The 21812-nt window shown below is 43.9% G+C and overlaps 1 protein-coding gene across 2 annotated transcripts; it reads right to left on the bottom strand.

Annotated features, from left to right (window-relative positions):
* Nucleotides 1–1085: 1085 nt before the first annotated feature.
* Nucleotides 1086–18575, bottom strand: Lyrm7 (LYR motif containing 7). 2 transcript variants are annotated; one of them, XM_045152514.1, is made up of 5 exons: nucleotides 18366–18575; nucleotides 13093–13165; nucleotides 10728–10795; nucleotides 8224–8305; nucleotides 1086–1399 (listed from the first exon to the last, which is right to left on the bottom strand). In XM_045152514.1, the coding sequence occupies exons 1-5, from the start codon at nucleotides 18381–18383 to the stop codon at nucleotides 1329–1331; spliced, it is 312 nt and encodes a 103-aa protein (XP_045008449.1). In that variant the 5' UTR covers nucleotides 18384–18575; the 3' UTR covers nucleotides 1086–1328. The 2 variants fall into 2 exon arrangements, with proteins under 2 accessions (XP_045008449.1, XP_045008448.1); XM_045152513.1 differs by having other exon boundaries at nucleotides 10728–10798; nucleotides 18366–18556.
* Between the last annotated feature and the right edge of the window lie 3237 nt (nucleotides 18576–21812).

Here is a 21812-nt window from a genome sequence, read left to right as displayed (position 1 = left end):
TCTAGCCCAGGCTGACCTGGAATTCACTTTGTAGTCTCAGGGTGACCTCGAACTCACGGCGATCCTCCTACCTCTGCCTCCCAACTGCTGGGGTTAAAGGTGTGCGCTACCATGCCCAGCATAAACTCCAGATTTTTCATCACATACCTACTCATTTTCACAACTGAATTAATCAGAGCTGGTCAGAGAAACAAGCCTCATGCACTACTCAGTACTGACCTATCTTCTATCTACAGATTGATGAGAGTCACTATGAGAACTGGGCTGGCATAGGTACACAGGTCAAGAAGTCCCAGTCTGCTCTCCTGCAAGTTGGAGAACCAGGAAATGGAAATGTCAGCCTTGAAAACAAAGGATAATGTGGTAAATCCTAGAAGAGTTTGAAAGCCTGAGGATCAGGGTCAGAAAACATTTGTTTTTAGGTCAAGCAGAGTGAATTTATTCCATTCAAGTTTTCGAGTTTGGATGATGCCACCCACAGTGATGAGAGCTCCTGTTCTACCAGCTGAAATGCTACTCTCAGACACACCTGGAACTGCCTCATTAGCTATGTGGGCACTCCTTACTTTACCCAAGTTTATGATAAAGCAGTTACAAGATAAACCACGAATTGGATATACCAAGATAAAAAAGCACAGAGGAGTCTAGAACAAAGTGCTAAGAAAAGGCCAAACTAACAATGAAAAGCAAGCCACGGCTATGAATCCACATTCGTGGGCTAGGAGGCCTCCTTTCCATAGGGACCCAGGTGGTTCTAGTATCCCATGCCTCTGTCTCCACAAGGCTGGTAAACTGTCTCTGTAAGAGCATAGGGAAATACTGTCTAAGAAGAAAGCTCACAGCCACTTGTACTTATAGAAATAAACAGCGCTCTGGGAAGCAAAGGTGCCTCCTGTGAAAAGCTGGCAGAAACTGACTTTTCATCAATTCCATATTTTGGGAGCTAAACATCAATTTCATCTAGTAATTCACATCTAATAACTATGTTTTCCTTGAGATGGAAACTCATTGACTTGCTAAACACTCACTGTGAACAACTTTGGTAACATCAAGATACTTAGCAAGGTGAAATAAAAGGGAATATATTACATATCTCTAAGCATTTATTCCAGTTTATAAAGTTTGATTTTCAATGAAAATGAATCATCATATCTAATGTCCTTAACACCATGTTCCACAGTGCCCAGCAATGTCCTTTTAGTATGGAATTTAATAATTAGAGCTGCTATTTAAAACATTCATTTTCAATATGCTAGTACAGAAAAAATTTCTAGGACTTTTGCTAGATTATAAAGTTAACAGTGTAAGACTTTCTCATCCTAGAAAATTCATTGCTTCTGAGTTGGTGCATCACAATATGGCACATTTTCAATAAGAAGATCTTTCCTAGGAACCAATTCTAAAAGAAAAATGAAAGAGAATAATTAAAAAATTAAAATTAGAATTAATCAATAAATCAGAATTAAATGCAAGTACACTTACTTCCCACCAGAATTTTCTTTTCTTTTCTTTCTCTCTCTTTTTTTTTTTTTTTTTGAGGGAGGGTGTTGCTTTAGCCCAGGTTGACCCGGAATTTATTATGTAGTTGAGGGTGGCCTCAAACTCATCGGCAAGCCTATTAACCTCTGCTCCAGAGGGCTGGGATTAAAGTGTATACCACCACACCAGGCCCCATCAGATTTTCTAACTGTAGGAGTTTCATTTTAAAGATAACATTTCTAGAGGAATCTTAATTCAGTTACATCTGAGGTAGAATCCTTGATTCTAAATGAAGGCATCTAAAAGGATTCTAATTCCAGTTAGAGAAAAGCATACGGGGGAGGGGAGAAGATGACTCAGTGGATTCAATGCTGCTGCACTACTCTTGAGCACCTGAGCTCAGACCCCCAGACCCAAGTTAAAGCCAACACACCAATAAATAAATAAGTGGGATTAACTTAATCCTTTATTATTAATTTGTTAAACATGATGAGTGAAATCACTAACAGAATCTAAAGCACATTACCAATTGGTGATAATTTAAACTACCATCTGGAAAAAAATAATTTAATTTTTTATTTTTTTGTATTTATTCATTTAACAGAGGGAATATGGGTACACCAGGGTCTCCTGCTACTGCAAACAAACTCCAGACACATGCACTGCTTTGTGTGTCTGGCTTTATGTAGGTATTAGAGAATCAAACCCAGGCCATCAAGCTTTGCAAACAAGCACCTTAAGCCTCCCCCTCTCTTTTCTAAGACAGGCTCTTGTGGAGACCAGGCTGGCCTCAAACTCATTTTGTAATTGAACTTTAACTCCCGACCCAGTTTCTTCCAACTCCCAAGTACTGAGATACAGGTATGTGCCACCATGCCTGGGTACCTGAATTTATACAAAGCAAGACAGTGCCCCTAAAATACTCTACATTTATAGAGCAGTGGTCTCCGGCCCCCGCTTCACACCAGGACTGAATCCATGGCTTTACAAATGCTAAGCATATGCCCGACCCCTCAGCTACATCCCAAGGCCCAAGAACAATTCTTAGTATTATTTATTGTGTGTGTGTATGTGTGTGTGCAACCACACGCCATCACACGTGTGGAAGTCAGAGACATGAGGGCGTTGCTCCACTTCTTTATCTTTTTTGGTTTTATTTCCCAAAACAAAATTTAATTTTTTTTTTTTTTTTTATATTTCAAGGTAGGGTCTCACTCTGGTCCAGGCTGACCTGGAAGTCACTATGGAGTCTCAGGATGGCCTCAAACTCTCAGTGATCCTCCTACCTCTACTTCCCGAGTGCCAAAATTTAATTTTTTATTAAATGTTTAAATTTTTTATTTATTTGAGAGAAAGGGAGGCCAATGGAGAAAGAGAATGGGTGCACCAGGACCTGCAGGCACTGCAAATGATTCCAGATATGTGAGCCCCCTTGTGCATCTGGCTTATGTGGGTCCTGGAGAATCAAACTTGGGTCCTTTGGCTTTGCAGGCAAAGGCCTTAACTGCTAAACCACCTCTCCAGCTCTCAAAATAAAATTTAAAAACGCAGGGGAGGAGGGAATTCCATGTGTAGTTTCTATTAAGTCCCATCCAGGATGGGGTGGGGCTTTGTGGCGATGCAGCTGCCCTTGATTCACCCGTGCCCTGTAAGTAACCCTCACCCGTGTCTGCAAGTCACTCCAGTGAACTCACTGCTTCACCAAAAAGCAAAAACAAAGATATGCTCAAAATAAATTTAGTCTAAAAGTCAACTAAAATTTTTACTTGGGCCAGCATGGTGGCACATGCCTTTATTCCCAGCACTCAGGAGGCAGAGGTGGGAGGATAGCCATGAGTTTGAGGCCACCCTGGGACTTCATAGTGACTTCCAGGTCAGCTTGAGCTAGAGTGATACCCTACCTCAAAAAAAAAAAAAAAAAATTACTTAGTAAAGAAAAGATCTGGTCAACCCAAAACATAATGCTCTTGGGATTGGGGAGATGGCTTGTTGGTCAAAGGCACTTGCTTGAAAAGACTGTCCCCTAAACTTTAACTCATCAGGTCCAGCTATGGCTCACATGGAAAATACCTACTCCACTTCAAGGGGGAAAAAAAAAAAAACCTAAATAGTGGAATAAAACATAAAAACATGGAATGGGGCTGAGGAGATGGATCAGCTGGTAAGGTGCTTATTACACAAGCAAGGGGACCTGAGCTTGGATCTCGGAACCCATGTCAATGCTGGGCACGGTGGTGTGTGTCTGCAAGTGAAGGAGGTGGAGACAGGGGATCCCTGGGGCGAGCTGGCTGGCCAGTCCAGCTGAACCCTGAGCTCTGGGTTCTCAGAGACCTTTTCTCAATGAAACAGATAAGGTACAGAGTGCTAAGAAAGACACTTGAAGTCAACCTCTGGCCTCCACATGTCTGCACACACGTGCACATGCACACACATGATCACTTCTCCACAAACCACACACACACACACACACACACACACACACACACACACACACACACACACACGATGGGAATGCGCGGCAGTCCCTGGTGCACAGAAGATTCTAAATTGTGCTGGACAGGAAGAGTAAGGGCTTCTTCTCTGCAAAGGAATAAATCCCTGGCTGGCTGGCCAACCTGGCAATACCTAATTCTAGTCTCAGGAGACTTGGAGCCCCTCTTGACGCACTGATGTCACTGTCCCTGGCTTCTGCCTCTGAGCCACTTAGGTACTGGGGAAGAAAGCTTCCCCTGGGGCCCCAGGGGGATGCTTTCAAGTCCACTTCCTGTTGATGTGATTTTCAGAAGCCCAGGAATAGCCTTAAGAGGTTAAGTTAGCCCAAGAGGCCTGATTTCTTAGCAATACAATCCACTCAAAACCAATAAACTTTAAGTCTATTTCTAGTCATTTCATGTGTAAGTATCCACAGGCCAACATCATAACCCAATTTTTAGGCAAGAAGACTGTCATTCTGTGGGAATGGCCTCTGTGTTCTGCTCAGCCCCCTTCTGAAAGCTGTGGAGAGTGCAGTAAGGAGCAGTGAATAATGCCTTGTGCCTCTCATCTCGGCTGGGCAAAAGGGGACTTGGGGGCACAGTTTCATATTAGTTTCATATTAGAGTTTAGAAACCTCTTGTGTTCGGATTTGAATGATGTAGAATCAATTGCCAATTTCAGGTCTGCAAGGCTCTACCTTATGGGTCTCTCTCTCAAGCAGGCTTCAGACTCCAGCAGAGGAATACCCCTTAGTAAGTCTGCACTGCAGACAGACAAGCTTAACTGCATTCGTTCTCTTACTCAGAGTACTGTAGAATGCAGAAGGAACTACCCCGGCAGGCACCTATCTTTTCCTGTAGCCTCAGGTAGTACTCTGTCTGTGTCCCAAGAAACAGTGAATCATTAACTTTGTGATTTACCCTATAAAGGACACCAGCTTAAGTTGGGTGTGCCGATTCATGCCTGTAATTCCAGCACTGAGGAGGTTGAGGCAGGACAACCACAGTGAGTTCAAGGCCAGCCCGGGCTACAGAATGAGACCCTGTCTCAAAAAAAAGGGGGGGACATGGGGGAAGCCAACAGCTCGAAGACCACAATGGTGAGGTCTGTGAATTTCCTCCCCTTTCTACCCGACCTTCCATTCGGTTAATTTCACCATGTGAGACATGTGATCTTCAGTGGCTCACTTCTTGGAACAGCTTCTGTTAGTCTCAGTTACAAGTTAACAGAAGTGGACGTGGGCGGCTTAAGCAGACATGACGTTTATGAGCAGATATGGGTCTAATTCAAGGGGATGTTCTGAGGGGATAAAGCGCCCACGCAGCTGGCTGGATACAGAGCTTCCAGGACACACCCCAGACCAGGCCTAGTGCTGAAAGCTGCTGCTCCTCACAGGGCACTAGGAATAACTGCCACCATTTGTACCCTCATGGGAGCCAGAGTACTCTAGAACATCTCCCCTGCTCCACACTGTGACCTGCTCCTGCAAGGAGGATGCTACTCCCCAGAAACATATTCCTCAGCTCCTTGACTGCAGGCGAGTGTGCAGCCTGTAGCCACGGGAGGATTGAAATGTTCGTTACTCTGCCTTGGGGTCTTGGAGCTGATGAACATCCGGGAAACAAAGCAAAGACACGCAGAGAGTGGCAGATAGCATGGAAGCCACTCAAAGCCACTGCAACAGCCCTTCACACCATTGACCTTATTAGGAATTCACTATGGAGTCTCAGGCTGTCCTTGAACTCACAGCGATCCTCCTACCTCAACCTCCCAAGTGCTGGGATTAATGTTCTATGGAGTCAAAGAATGCTCCATAATTGATTTTTTTCTGTATTAGTACTAACTGCTGACACTTGACCTAGGCCTAACCTTCTCCAAGTGTGTTTACACATGACACACTACTTTTCATTCTCATTTTACTTTACTGATTATGACCCTCTGATTTTGTCTATATTAGACACCAAGTATTGTAACTATTGACTGAAATGCCAGATCTTTGATAAGGAATTGTGTTGAGGTCATGATATTTTTTTTTTGGGGGGGGGGTCTTTCAAGGATCTTGCTCTAGCCCAGGCTGACTTGGAATTCACCATGTCATCTCAAGTTGGCCTCAAACTCATGCCGAGCCTCCTGAGTGGCACATGACTATACTCAGAGGCTGGGAGGTAGAGGCAGGAAGAACGGTAGTTGAAGGCCAGCCTCAGCCACATACTGAACTTCAGACAAAAAAGAAAACACTATATTTTTTTTCGAGGTAGGGTCTCACTGTAGTCCAGGCTGACCTAGAATTTACTATGTAGACTCAGGGTAGATTCGAATTCATGGCGATCCTCCTTCCTATGTCTCCCAAGTGCTGGGATTGATGGCATGTGCCACCATGAGAAAAGGCTATATTTTGCAATAAAAACTTTTAGCAGGGCTGGAGAGATTGTTTAGCAGTTAAGGCACTTGCCTGTGAAGCCAAAGGACTTTGGTTCAATTCCCCAGGACCCATGTAAGCCAGATGCACAACGTAGTGCATCCATCTGGAGTTCGTTTGCAGTGGCCAGAGGCCTGGTGTGCCTATTTTCTCTCTCTCTCTCTGTCTCTCTGCCTCTTTCCCTCTCTCAAGTAAACAAATAAAAATAAACTAGTTAAGGGCTGGAGAGATGGCTTAGCGGTTAAGGCACTTGCCTGCAAAGCCAAAGACCTCGGTTCAATTTCCCGGGACCCGTGTAAGCCATATGCACAAGGTAGCACATGCGCCTGGAGTTCATTTACAGTGGCTGGAGCCCCTAGTGTGACCATTCTCTCCCCTCCCTCTCTCTATGCCTCTTTCTCTCAAATATATAAATAAAATTATATATATGCACACACACACACACACACAAAACTTTTAGCAAAATTATGGCCCAAGCCAGCAGTGGTGGTACACACCTTTAATTCTAGCACTCAGGAGAGGTAGGAGGATCACTGTGAGTTTGAGGCCAGCCTGGGACTACACAGTAAGTTCCAGGTCAGCCTGGACTATAGTGAGACCCTACATCAAAAAAAAAAAATTATGGGGCTGGAGAGATGGCTTAGCAGTTAAGGTGCATGCCTGTGCAGTCTAAGGCCCCAGGTTCGATTCTCCAGGCCCCATGTAAGCCAGATGCACATGGTGGTGTCTGCGTCTGGAGTTCGTTTGCAATGGCTAAAGGCCCTGGCTCACCCATTCTCACTCACTCACTCACTCTCTCTTTCTCCTTTTCTCTCACCCTCTCTGTCTCTATAGATAAATAAATCTTTAAAAAATTATGGACCAAAATCAAAATGTAGGCTAAGAGGGCTGGTCAGATCGCTCGGCAGTTAAGTAGGCTGCAGTGTAAGCACGAGGGCCTGAGGGAGGCCCGAGACAGACAGACTTTAAATCTCCAGATACAAGTGGTGTGGCCATGTGCACCTGAAGCCCCAGGCCCAGAGGGGAGCAGAGACCCCCCACAAGTTTCAGAATTACTTAAGAGAATCAGGCTCAAAGGAAGAGCAGGTGGAAGGGGACTGGAGTGGGGCAGCTGCTGCTCTGCTCTGGTCACCACAGGCAAGCACAGGCCCTACAGGTAAGCGTGTGGGGTGCCACACCACACACACAAGCAAAAAACAAAAAAATTAGGGCATACAGCCAGGCACCTTTAATCTCAGAATGTGGGAGGCAGAGGTAGGAGGAGCACTATGAGTTCAAGGCCAGCCTGAGACCACATAGTGAATTCTAGGCCAGCCTAGCTAGATGGAGACCCTACCTCAAAAAAAAAAAAAAAAAAAAAAAGTAAACATGTAAAAATATAAATATATATTGTATATAAATAAAATATACATATATAAAAAGGAATGTATGGCATAATTTCCAACAGTCTTCCCAGACACACCTTTTCACCTAGAAACTCCTAATAGGGGACCACCTGACCATCTGGCTTCATTCTTCAGATTTCCACAGCCTGTTCCCCCCCAGCCCCCGCCTCCAGTTTGGACTCCACCATGCCACCTTGGCATGACGCATTACCCCTAAAGGCAATTCTTAGTGGCCTCTCATGGAACCAGGCTGTGGCTTTCCTTCTCTTTTTAATCTCTCAATCCCTCAGCCCAAAATCCCATCTTTTAAAATGAAAGCAAATGGCCGGGCGTGGTGGGGCCTGCCTTTACCATGAGTTCAAGGCCACCCTGAGACTACATAGTGAATTCCAGGTCAGCCTGAGCTAGAACAAGACCCTGCCTCGAAAAACAAACAAACAAAAAAAAGGAAATCACTGTACTCACTCAGCGTATTGTGGTCGGTGTGAATACCTTGCACAACGCAAGTTCGGAGCAGCAGCTCAACATCACAACCTATTTTCATGAGCTGTGAAGGAAACAAATGAGTCAATTCTTCAGGTGTTTTACATGAGCATACTATCGTTGAAAACTATCATTCACTACGATTCTCTTTTAGATAATACTGCTTTTTTACTTTTTGCAACTAGTATGAGTAGTTTAGAAAGCTTAGACATTTGGAGAGTTTTTGTTTTCACCCATTTATTTTATATTTGGTTCCAAACAGACTTAAAACTTATTTGGTTATAATGTACCTTTTAAAATGTGCTGGGGGTGGCACTTTCTTTTATGGAGCTGGATGTCACAAGCGCTATGGGTTTAAGAGTCAGGACATTTGGTTCCCACCTCTGGCCCTGCCATTAGGGGTCTGGCCTTGGCCTCCTCATCTACTTACACTCTTTTAGTTTCAGACTTCATCAAGTGTAAAATAGAGCGAGGCATGGTGGCACAGGCCTACAATTAAAAAATGCAGGAGGTGGATGCAGGAAGATCACAAGCTTGTCATCCTCAGCTACGTAATATTTGAGGTCAACCTGGGACACATGAAACCTTTCTCAAAACACCAAAAAAAAAAAAAAAAAAAAAAAGAGCTGGAGAGATAGATCAGAGGTTAAGGTGCTTGCCTGCAAAGCTTAATGACCCAGGTTCAATTCTCCAGTCCCCACATAAGCCAGATACACAGAGTGGTGCATGCATCTGAAGTTCATTTGCAGTGGCTAGAGGACCTGGTGCACCCATTCTCTCTCTCTCTCTCTCAAATGAATAAATAAAACGTTAAATTTAAAAAAAGACACCAAAAAGGGGGGGGGGCGCTGAAGGGATAGCTCAACAGTTAAAGGTACCAGCTTGCAAAGCCAGCCAATCTAGATTTGATTCTCCAGTACCCACATAAAGTCAGGCACACAATGGTGTGTCTAGAATATCTTTGCAGTGGCAAGAGGCCCTGATGTATTCTCTCCCTTCCTCCCCCTGCCCCTATCTTTGTGTGTGTGTGTGTGTGTGTGTAAAGTTAAAGGAGCTTGACTGCAAAGCCTGATGGCCCATGTTCGATTCCCCAGAACCCAGGTAAAGCCAAATGCACAAAGTGGCCCATGCACCTGGAGTTCATTTGCAGTGACAAGAGACCCTGGCATGTCCATATTCTCTCTCTCTCTCTCTCTCTCTCTGTTTCTCTCTCATAAATAAATAAATAATATCTTAAGTGTGTAAAATAAAGAACTGGATTAAAACAGTAAATCTCAAAGCTGTGGACTCCTGTGTGATTTTAAGATCCTTTTGGAGACCTATGAAGACAAAATTATTTCTATAGTACTATAACCTTGTGCATTGTTTAAATACAATCAGAAACACAGCTTCTTTTTCTTTCTCTCTTTCCTTCTTTTTTTTTCAAGACAGGGTCTCACTCTAGCCCAGGCTGACTTGAATCACTATGTAGTCTCAGGGTGGCTTTGAACTCACAGTAATCCTTCTACCTCTGCCTCCCAAGTGTTGGGATTAAAGGTGTAAGCTACCACACCTGGCTCAGAGCTTTCTTAATAAAAAAAAAAAAAAAAAATTCTTGCAAGGACCACTGAGAATCTGATTATTCAGACTCAAATATGTAGCAGACGTTTCCTTAAGCCTGAATGAAATTACTGTATCACTTCCAGGGAACAATTAGCAATATTTGCTGACAATGTAAAATTCAAACTTTCATGCAAAAAATCAGAATCTGGAGAACTTGTAACTGCTATGGTGAGCTTGATAGTTTCACAATATTTAGAGTAATAGTGAACCATGCTAACATTTAGAAGCTCTGTATTTCTGGGTGAATTTGTATTTTCCAAATCACAAAATCTTTTAGAGGAAAAACACCCACTGAAAAGGAGATGAAACCCAGTGTGGTGGTGCACACCTTCAGTCCCAGCAGTGGGAAGGCTGAGGTAGGGGGACTGCCACGAGGTCAAGGCCACTCTGGAACTACAGGATGAGTTCCAGGTCAGCCTGGGTTACAGTGAGACCCTGCCTTTGAAACAACAACAAACCCACTGGTCTAGATGAAGTCTGGAGGACACGAAGACTATCAAGGAAGAGACAATATGAAGGTTGAGACAGGAAAGTCTTTGTTAAGTCAAGGGCCTGTGAGTGGCGTATGTTTTTAGAGAGGGAAGGTCACAGGTCAGATGACTGACAGTCTCACTGATCATGGTAAGCACTCCATTCCAGAACGGAAAGAAGAGCCGGGGTTGTACATGGAGAGTGATAATATATGCCTGTTTTGGGGGATGGTGGGGGTTACTGGGGGTTTTTGTTGTTGTTGTTATTTTTCGAAGTAGGGTCTAACTCTAGTTCAGGCTGTCCTGGAATTCACTATGTAGTCTCAGGCCGGCTTCAAACTCATAATGATCCTCCTACCTCTACTTCCTAAGTGCTGGCACTTTTATTGTAATTGAAAAACTCAATTACTGTACCTCTTCTATTTTCTGAGGAGAAGTCTCACTTTTATTACTTTTGAATTCTTCATTTATCTTTACTCTGGCTGCTAGAGAGAAAGAGAATATACAGTTATCTGATTTTCTAACTGTCCCAGTAATTTGCATGCTATTCATTATACTACTCATTATGAATTTCTACTTCTCATGAAAACAAAACACAGGAATGGGGAATGCTCAGTAGGTAAAGGAATTTGCCTGCAAAACTTGCCCACCTGGGTTCAATTTCCCAACATCTACCTAAAGCCAGTTGTACAAAGTGGGGCATGCATCTGGAGTTCATATGCAGTGGCAGGACCTGCTATGCCCATCCTCACTCAATATCCCTCCTCTCCTTGCAAATAAATAAATTACATAAAAATGATTTTAAAAAGAAAACAAGGCCAGGCATGGTGGTGCATGCCTTTAATCCCAGCACTTGGGAGGCAGAGGTAGAAGGGTCACTGTGAGTTTGAGGCCACTCTAAGACTACATAGTGAATTCCAGGTCAGCCTGGGCTAGAGTCAAACTTTATCTTCAAAAACCAAAATAAAAAAAGAAAGAAAGATAGAGAGAAAGGGAGGGAGGGAGAATACCTTGGCTGACACGTAAAGTGAATAAACAATAATATACAATGGTATTGTATATATTTAAGTTGAAGAACAGATTAATTGAGGTGAACAGGCCTAAGTGAGGTCAGAGGAAGAGATTGAGTAAAGGAAAGGTGGAAGGAGGGCTAATCAAAATCTAAGAGGATATAAATAAATCATATGGAATTCTACTTTTTTGGACAATAGAACACTCAGGAACTGTAGACTGTTACTTGAAAATTTTCAGTGCCAGGGATGGGATACCTTCCAGTGAGTTGTTGGCCAGGGAGGTTCCTGATACTCCCAAAACATTACAGGTCATTGCTGAGGCCCTTGGTTTCCCACTAGGAATAAATAGTAAGATCCTATTGCTGAAGACTCCACATACTTGGGCTGCAAGGTCACTAAGAAATCCTGCTGGAAATGAGCTGAAAACCTCCTCCATGTAGACCAGCTGACAGAAAGCTGGAAAAAGCCATGCTGCATGCAGTTCAATGGGAGAGAGAGAGAGAGAAATCAACAGTGAAGATACTCAACAGTGGATATTACAAGCCTTATATTTGGCCAGCCAGGCCAAATGAGCCAATGGGTACAATAGTGGCATGTCTGTTATGGGGGAAACTAACTGCCCTCTAATTTGACTGGCAGCTGCTACATGGGAGGGAATACATCTCTGATACTAAAAACCTACAACAGGAGTAGCAATGAGCCCTGGGAGTGTAACATCTGCTGCTGTCTGGCTAAATGTATTTACTATGCTCACCAAACTGCCCAGTAAGTACTTCTCTTAATGTTCATACCCATATATTAATGCTACTCTCACTTTTGGTTACAGAATCTTCTCTTTTCAGATGGCAGTGACCTTGGGATGACTCAGAAGGCACCATGGTGCTGAGAAGATGTGACAGAGGAATGTTCAGCACCGCAATATCTGTATCACACCTTTCAAGGCTCGAAAGAATTAAGAGCCAAAGGAAGGGTAGGACTCCTTACAACATGCTCCCCCCAGACACAAAATGGCCTGGATATCCATGACCTCACAGTGCCTGACACTACCTGCACAAGACCATCATAAGAGAAGGAAAAGATCATGACATCAAAATTAAAAGAGAGACTGGTTGAGATGGGGAGGGGATATGATGGAGAGTGGAGTTTTAAAGGGGAAGGTGGGGGGAGGGAGAGTATTACCATGGGGTATTTTTTATAATCATGGAAGTTGTTAATAAAAATTTGTAAAAAAAAAAAAAAAAAGAAAGAAAAAAAAAGCATACAACAAAAGAATGGATTTGGGACAGGAGAGATCGCTTAGTGGTTAAGGCACTTGCCTGCAAAGCCAAAGGACCCAGGTTCAATTCCCCAGGACCTGTGTAAGCCAGATGCGCAAGATGGCACATGCATCTGTTTGTTTGCAATGGCTGGATGTCCTGTGGCACCCATTCTGTCTCTCCTTCTGTCTGTCTGTCTGACTCTGTCTCTCTCAAATAAATTAATTAAAAATAAATATATTTTTTTAAAAGGCTGGAGAGATGGCTTAGCAGTTAAGCGCTCGCCTGTGAAGCCCAAGGGTTTGAGGCTCAATTCCCCAGGACCCATATTAGCCAGATATGCAAATGGGATGCACGCATGTGGAGTTTGTTTGCAGTAGCTGGAGGCCCTGGTGCACCCATTCTCATTCATTCTCTCTCTCTCTCTTAATCTCAAATAAATAAATAAAAACAAAAGCAACAAAAAAAAAAAGAATGGATTTGCTCCAAAGGGTTGAAAGATATATTTACCTTCTAATGCTCTGGTATCATCTTTAAAAACTTGTTGTCTTGTCCTGTGCAGTGATTTGAAGAGCTTTAATACCTAGTTAAAAAAAAAATCAGAGTTCAGACTTCTTAAACATTTCACATTTTATGAGGGGGGAGGGAGGGAGAGTATTACCATGGGATATTTTTTATAATCATGGAAAATGTTAATAAAAATTGAGAAAAAAACAAAAAAAAATTCACATTTTGGCTGGAGATATGGCTTAGTGGTTAAGACATTTGCATGAGAAGCCTAAGAACCCAGGTTTGGTTTCCCAGGACCCACATAAAGCCAGATGCACAAGGTGGTACATGTGTCTGGAGTTTATTTGCAGTGGCTAAAGTCCCTGGTACACCCATTCTCTCTCCCTCTCTCTTTCTCTGTCTCTATCTGCCTCTTTTCTCTCTCTAAAATAAATAAATTAATTTAATTAAAATTTCACATTTTAGTCGGGCGTGGTGGCACACGCCTTTAATCCCAGCACTCAGGAGGCAGAGGTAGGATGATTACCATGAGTTCGAGGCCACCCTGAGACTCCATAGTGAATTCCAGGTCAGCTTGGGCTAGAGTGAGACCCTACCTCGAAAAACCAAAAAAAAAAAAAAAAAAAAAAAAAAAAAAATTCACATTTTACATTACTCCAATTTCTCAAATAAGAGGCAGAAGGGGGCTGAAGGGATGGCTTAGTGGTTAAGGCATTTGCTTGCAAAGCCAAAGGACTCAGGTTCGATTCCCAGGATCCACATTAGGAAGATGCACAAGAGGGCACATGCATCTAGAGTTTGTTTGCTGTGGCTGGAGGCCCTGGCACACCCATTCTCTCCCTCCCCTTTTCTCTGTCAAATAAATAAATAAATAAGAAATAGAAGGGCTGGGCATCATGGAGCATGCCTCTAATCCCAGCACCTGGGAGGCAGAAGTAGGAGGATCATAGAGCGTTTGAAGCTACCCCGAGACTATATAGTGAATTCCAGGTCAGCCTGGGCTACAGCGATCCCTTACCTTGAAAATTCAAAAACTAAAAAATAAATGGTTCTGTCAGTAAAGTACTTGCTGTAAAGGCCCGAGTTTGGATCCCACTGGAGGGGAGAAACTAGGGAGGAGACAGGTGTCCCTGGAGAGTCCTGACTAGCTAAATGGCAAGCCCAGATTCAGTGAGACTGTCTCAACAAATATGGTGGAGAGTGACTGAGAAAGGTATCTGATGTAACCTCTGACACAGGTTCAGAAACATGCACATGTATTCATAAAAATATGCACCCCCACACATATAAACACACATACACACATTACATATGCCGAAAAAATATAAAATATTAAACTTGGCATGGGCTGGAGAGATGGCTTAGCGGTTAAGCACTTGCCTATGAAGCCTAAGGATCCTGGTTCGAGGCTTGATTTCCCAGGACCCACGTTAGCCAGATGCACAAGGGGGCGCACATGTCTGGAGTTTGATTGCAGTGGCTAGAGGCCATGGTGTGCCCATTCTGTCTCTCTCTCTGCCTCTTTCTCTCTGTCACTCTCAAATAAATAAAAAACAACAACAAGGGAGGGAATTACCATGGGATATATTTTATAATCATGAAAAATGTTAATAAAAATTAAAAAAAAAAAAAAAAACTTGGCATGATGGTGTACACCTGTTACAGCATTTGATAAGTTGAAGCAGGAGGTTTGCCATGAATTCAAGGCCATCTTGGACTATATGGGAAGACGCATCTCAAACAAGAAAGAAAAATAAAAAAGTTGGGCGTGGTGGCACATGCCTTTATTCTCAGCACTCAGGAGGCAGAGGTAGGAGGATTGCCGTGAGTTCAAGTTGGAGGCCATCCTGAGAATACACAGTGAATTCCAGGTCAGCCTGAGCTAGAGTGAGATCCTGCCTCAGAAAACAAACAAACAAACCAACCAACCAACCAATAATCTGGGCATGATGGCTCATCCCTGTGAGCTCAGTATTTAGGAGCCTGAGGCAGGTGGACTGCAAATTTGAGAGCTTATTTGGAGGTTCTAGTAGGGGGATGACTGAAGACCTGTCCTCCTCCTTTTGGGGACAGTCATCCTCTTCGACAGATTATGTAATGTATTTGTTACTTCAAACCACTCAGTGGAAGGCTGAATATCACTATATCACTTGGCCAAAATGGTTAGGACCAGAAGTGTTTCAGATATTAGAATCTAAAGGGCTTTTTTAAAATCTATTTTTATTTTTTTTATTTGAGAGAGAAAGAAGCAGAGAGAGACAGAATGGTCATGCCAGGACCCCTAACCCTCCAAACAAACTCCAGATGCATGCGCCACCTTGTGCATCTGGCATACATCGTCCTGGGAAACTGAACCTGGGTTCTTTGATTTGCAGACAAGTGCCTTAACTGCTACGCCATCTCTCCAGCCCTTTCTTTCTTTGTTTCTTTCTTTTTGAGGTGGAGTTTCACTCCAGCCCATGCTGACTTAGAACTCACTCTGTAGTCTCAGACTGCCCTTCAACTCACTCCTACCTCAGCCTCCCAAGGGCAGGGACTGTAGGTGTGTGCCACCATGCTCAGCCTACTTAGACATTTTTATTAAAATGCGGAAGAAAAGCAGCTGGTGTGACGGCTGATGGCTCACGTTTTTAATCCCATCACACTGCAGGGGAATTGCTGTGAGTTGGAAGCTAGTCTGGAATACATAGTAAATTCAAGCCCAGTGGGGCTACAAAGTCCCTGTTTCAAAAAAACCAGAAAGTGAGTTTAAAGATTACAGATGGTCTTCTTTCCTTATCTACATATAGTGACTGGACACATTTAAGCCATATTTTTTTTTCTTTTAGGCAGTATTTATGAAAAGTAGATTATTTTTTAACAGATCAGTTTAAAATATATTACTGCCATTTACTGTAAGCTTGGACAAGTTACAAGCCTATTATTATTTTTTTTTTTCCGAGGTAGGGTTTCACTCTAGTTCAGGCTGACCTGGAATTCACTACCTAGTCCAAGATGGCTTCAAACGCATAGCAATCCTCCTACCTCTGCCTCCCAAATGCTAAGATTAAAGGCATGCGCCACCACCCCTGGCAAATTACAAGACTTTTGACATCAATTTTCTTTCAGGTTGTGTGACAACTCCCATACGTATTCCCCTTTAATCATTACTTATTTATTCCTTTAATTATGAGCACACACCCTTCCCAAATATCTACAGCACTTATATTCTTCAAATTTAGTAAAGGTGCCTTCTAGCTATGGTTGGCCACATCAAAATTGCTCTGAAAATTTAATTCTACTTAATTTTGCTTATATCCCAGTTTTCCAAGCACCTTTGCATGTTGATTTTCTTTGCGGAATACTTTTTCCCTCTTCTCCTTTTCTTTGTTCCCTTTTTGCTGGGACTCTACCTGAGTGCATCTCTGGACACTCCTGGGCAATTTATTTACTTGTATGTGTGTATAGCAGGGGTGTGCCAGGTCATGTTCTTTTGCCCCTGCAAATAAATGCCAGACATTCTCGCAGCTTTTCACATTTGACTTTACATGGGTGGCTAGGAAATTGAACCCAGGTGGGCAAGCTTTGCTAGCAAGTGCCTTTGACCCTCCTCAGTCCCTTCCTGGTCAATTTCTAATCAAACTTCAGTTCTCTGATTATACTTCCTGTGATTTCTTTTTCCTTTCTTTCTCCTTTGCTTTTCTCCTCCCCCTTTCCTCCCTCTCATCCCACCCTCCTCCAGCTCCTCCTCCTCCTTCATCTTTCAAGGTAGGGATTCCCTCTAGCCCAGGCCGACCTGGAGATCACTCTGTAGTCCCAGGCTGGCCTCGAACTCAGTGATCCTTCATTCTTCTGCTTCGGTAGTGCTGGGATTAAAGGCGTGTGTCACCATAGCCAACTCTTTTTTTTTTTTTTTTAATTTTGAGACAAGATCGCACTATGTTGACTGGGTTACCCATGGGCAAGTAGACTTAAGCAATCCTGCCTCAGCCACTCCATGATTTCTTTTTGTAGCCCTCTAAAGTATATGTTCACAAACACGCTGTATTTTCAATTTAATGAACTTCCTACAATTGTATTCATTTTTTAAAATCTCCCTACATACTATACTATACGTATCCTATTTTTAAATGTTTATTTATTTGAATGCAGAGAGATACAAGAGAGAGAAAATGGGCACTGCAGGGCCTCTAGCTGCTGTGATCCATCTCCAGATACAGGTGCCACTTTGTGCATCTGGCTTTACATGGGTACTGGGGAATTGAAACCCCAGGTTGTTAGGATTTGCAGGTGAGCACCTTCACCACTGAACATCTTTCTGAAGGCAAAGGTTTATTTTGGCATTTATTATCCCTTTATAGAATAGGCTGCTGACTGTTAACTCTATTAATACCTATTGTGGGCACTCAAGACATTTTCTGAATGAATTACTTGGCATAATTCTATCCTAACTATTGCTCCTATTACTGTCGTGTGACATATATGCCAGTATATATATACTATATGTCATGGCAGTATACATACATATATTGAATTCAAATAATACATGAGGACTGCTTGGTGGCTCCGTTAATGACCAACCATAAGGACTATTTTTCCTAGACGTTGGCAGGCCATTTCTCCCTTTCTGTGCCTATGTTCGGGGAAGACAAGTGATGGTTGTCTCTGAGAATTGGGTACTGGCAAGGGACGCGCATCCTTCTGACTGCGAATATGCGCCCAGATCCTCAGCGTGATGACCTAAGCGTGAACTAGGGTTTCATAAGCCTCTCAAAGTGTCACCTTGTTTGTTTGTTTTTCGAGGTAGGGTCTCACTCTGGTCCAGGCTGACCTGGAATTCACTATGTAGTCTCAGGCAGTCTCGAACTCGCAGAGATCCTCCTACCGCAGCCCCAGTGCTGGGACTAAAGGCGTGCGCCACCACGCCGGGCTTGCGAATTGGTTTTGTCGGGGCCTCGGTTCGCTTTGGCAGGGGCTCTTCTGGGCACCTGCCGGTTATGTGGGCAGGCGGTCCATCTCACGGGGTGGTCGTGTGGCAGGACCGCAGTCAGCACCCCGTTTACGTGCCCGGGATGCCGTGTTGGCAGACACTCCGCGGAGGAAGCCCGGGCACGAAAACACTCCGGGCCTGCTCAGGACCAGGAGCTAGGGAGCACGCGCGTGCCTCCCTCCATCCCAGCCCCTGCAAGGACTCCCAGCTGCCCCTCGCGGCCCTCAGCCTCCTCCGCGGAGTCCCGCAACCCCCGCCTCGGGGACCCCCGGCGCCGCGCCCACCCCGACCCCAACCCTGTCACCTTCACCGCCTGCCCCATGGCTCTCCACGCCGCGGCCGCCACCTTTCAACCGGCCGACCTGCCCCGCCTCTCGGCGACCAATCAGAAACACCCAGCTCGAGTTTCTAACGCGCCGCAGCCAATCACCACGCAGCGTCTCCTTTGTAGCCCCGCCCTCTGGGCAGGTCGAGGGGGCCGGCGTGAAGAGAGGTAACAACTGTAAAACCGCGAGAGGCCGCGGGGCTAAATTAGGGACAAGAAGGGAACGGAAGGCCGTGGGAAGCCATGTTTGTTAGTGGCAGAGTGACTTCCGGTCCTGCGATTTTGGGCGGCCCCGAGCGGTGTTACCCCGTTTCAGGATGGTCTGTTCGTTCAAGTGCCTTGGTGTTTTGTTTGTTTGTTTTCTCAAGGTAGGGTCTCGCTCTAGTCCAGGCTGACCTGGAATTCACTGTGTAGTCTCAGGGTGGCCTGGAACTGACAGCAGTCCTCCTACCTCTGCTACCATGTGCTGGGATTAAAGGCGTGCACTACCACGCCGGGCAAGTGCAGTGCTGTGTGCTGGAGAGATGGCTCGGTGGTTAAGGCGCTTGCCTGCAAAGCTTGAGGACTTGAGTTCGATCCCCCAGGACCCATGTAAAAAGCCAGATGCACAAAGTGGTGCATGCATCTGGAGTCTGTTTGCAAGGGTTGGAGGTCCTGGCATTCCCATTTTCTCTGTCTACTATCTCTGCTTGCAAATAAACAACAACAACAACAACAAAAATTACAAAAAAAAATGGTTTGGGGGAGAGATGGCTTAGCAGTTAAGGCATTTGCATACAAAGCCAGAGGATCCCGGTTGGATTCTCTAGGACCCATATGAGCCAGATGCACAAGGTGGCGCATGCATCTGGAGTTCATTTGCAGTGGCTGAAGGCCCTGGCGCTTGCTCTCTCAAATAAATTAAATAAATAAATAAACCAAAAAAAATTTTTTTTTAAGGCGTTAACCTGTTCTAGTTGAGTTAGTCTTCTTGGATTGTGGACAAACAAGAGCCAAGTCCTGACAGCTACCAGTGCCACTGATTGGAGCACCGACCCTGAACGTTCTCTTTGAGCATTTTCCTTTACTCCCCCAGAGGTCAAGTTGAGTTGCTCACTTCACAAGGCCAGTAAACGGAAGTCTGGGATAAAATCGTCTATTCTTATCCATTCCCACCCTCCACATTCATTGGCCCACTATTCTCATCCTGCTCCTGGGTCTTGCTGGGGTTGGAAAACATTTATGATCAGCATCGTAATAATAACCCATAAAAGGTTCAGGTCATTTAACTTTGTATCTTGACAGCAGGGAGAAAAATCTCAACTTTGAACCTATTTCATAATTGACTGACCCTTCCGTACTGCCACAGCATTTCAAGTTAACTTCCAGATAAAATTGACTTTTTGTTAAGAAGCAATTGATTTGGGATCTGGGTGTGGTGAAACATGCCTGTAATTCCGAAACATAGGAGACACGAGGACATGAGACCTTGTCTCCAAAGAAAGGAGAAAAGAAAGAGAGATATAGAGCTCAAGGCCCCTTTTCTTCTTTGTAATCCATGTTATTTTTAGTTATATTGTATAAAGTCATGAGCATAGCAAGATGGTAGTCAACTTCTAAAAAATATTCAAGTGCTGGCTGGAGAGATGGTTTAGTGGTTAAGGTGCTTGCCTGCAAAGCCTAAGGACCCAGGTTCAATTCCCCAGTACCCACATAAGCCAGATGCACAAAGTGGCACATGTGTCTGGAGTTTGTTTGCAGTAGCTAGAGGCCCTAGCCTGCCCATTCTCATTCCCTTCTCTCTCTCCCTCTCTCAAATAAATAAATAATATATTTAAGTTATATATGTGTATGTATACATATATGCATTAGATACAGAGGGGCATTTAATAAAACCAATTAAATCACATGCACTGGTTATTGTCTTTCATCCAAAAACCAAGTGAGACTGACTTGGGAGTTTGGGGTGTATTTTGAGAGCAATGGAACTTTTCATGGCTCATGGTTGGGCTGTAACCCAGGAGTTAAGGTGCAGGAAAAACTCAACTGCTATGCAAAACTTCCACTGAGGCCTGCAGTGATGGCTTAGCGGTTAAGGAACTGCCTGTGAAGTCTAAGGACCCAGGTTTGATTCTCCAGGTCTCATGTAAGGCAGATGCACAAGGTGGTACAGGTGTTTGGAGTTTGTTTGCAGTAGCTAGAGACTCTGGCATGCCCATTTTCTCTCTCTCTCTCTTTCTCCTTCTCTCTGTCTCCAACAAATTAATAAAAATAAATCTTAAAAAAAAAAAAAAACTTCCACTGAGTCATTAGACCCCAGGTTCTTGCTATAAATTCAAATAATTGAAATCTAGCTGGATGTGGTGGCACATGCCTTTAATCCCAGCACTAGGGAGGCAGAGGCAGGAGGATCAGTGTGTGTTTGAGGCCACCCTGAGAGTACAACATAAATTCTAGGACAGTCTGGGCTAGAGAGTGAGACTCTACCTCGAAAAACAAACAAACAAACAAACAAACAAACAACAACAAAAAAAAAAAGAATTGAAATCCACAAACCAGAAGACAAAGTTTTAAGGCTTTATTAAATTATAGATAGACCTTAAGTAAAGGAAGACAACTCTCGCCCAATGAGGGTGTTTCTGGAAATGGGGAAGCCCACCCCAAGGCCTGTGAGAGCATGTCTTACGAGAGGTCCATGGATGGGTGCCTGGAGTAGTAGATCGGGTCTTGATGGCAGGTCTCCTGGACAAGGGCTTCACACTCTTTCCTCTTCCAGGAAAGGCAGAGGTAAGAAGGGAAGCACTTAGTCACCTCCTCTCGGGAGATTATTAGGAGATGAGGAAAAAAGCTAGTTTTTCTCTTCTTCTGACATTCCTGACCTGCAGCAAAGTAGAAATGACCCAGAGTTTTCTTCCATAGGCCCAATAACAGTTCTCATGTTTAACCTAGAGAAAGCCATTTACTTTGGGGTCCTATTATTTTTAAACTGCATCAAGACTATCATTTTAAAATTATTTATTTATTTATTTATTTATTTGAAAGAAGAAAAAAGCAGAGACAGAGAGAGAATGGGCATGCCAGGGCCTCTAGTCACTGCAAACAAACCCTACATGCATGTACCACCTATGCATTTGGCTTGCAGGGCACTGGAGAACAGAACCTGGGTCCTGCTTAACCACTGAACCATCTATACAGCTCTTTATTTATTAATTTATTTTTAGGTAGGGTCTCACTCTAGCCCAGGCTGACCTGGAATTCCTATGTAGTCCCAGGCTGGCCTTGAACTCACAGTGATCCTCCTACCTCATCCTCCCCCATGCTGGGATTAAAGGTGTATGCTTTTCCATGTCCACTTTAGTAGCATAGCCCAAATTTTCTAAAATGTTTTAATTTGTTGTCATTTCTGGCTAACTATCCAGCTCACTAAAGCCACTCACTGCTATTTGA

This window comes from Jaculus jaculus, chromosome 6, assembly GCF_020740685.1.
Source record: "Jaculus jaculus isolate mJacJac1 chromosome 6, mJacJac1.mat.Y.cur, whole genome shotgun sequence".
NCBI classification, from domain to species: Eukaryota; Metazoa; Chordata; class Mammalia; order Rodentia; family Dipodidae; genus Jaculus; species Jaculus jaculus.
This window is presented reverse-complemented; position numbering and strand designations above follow the sequence as displayed.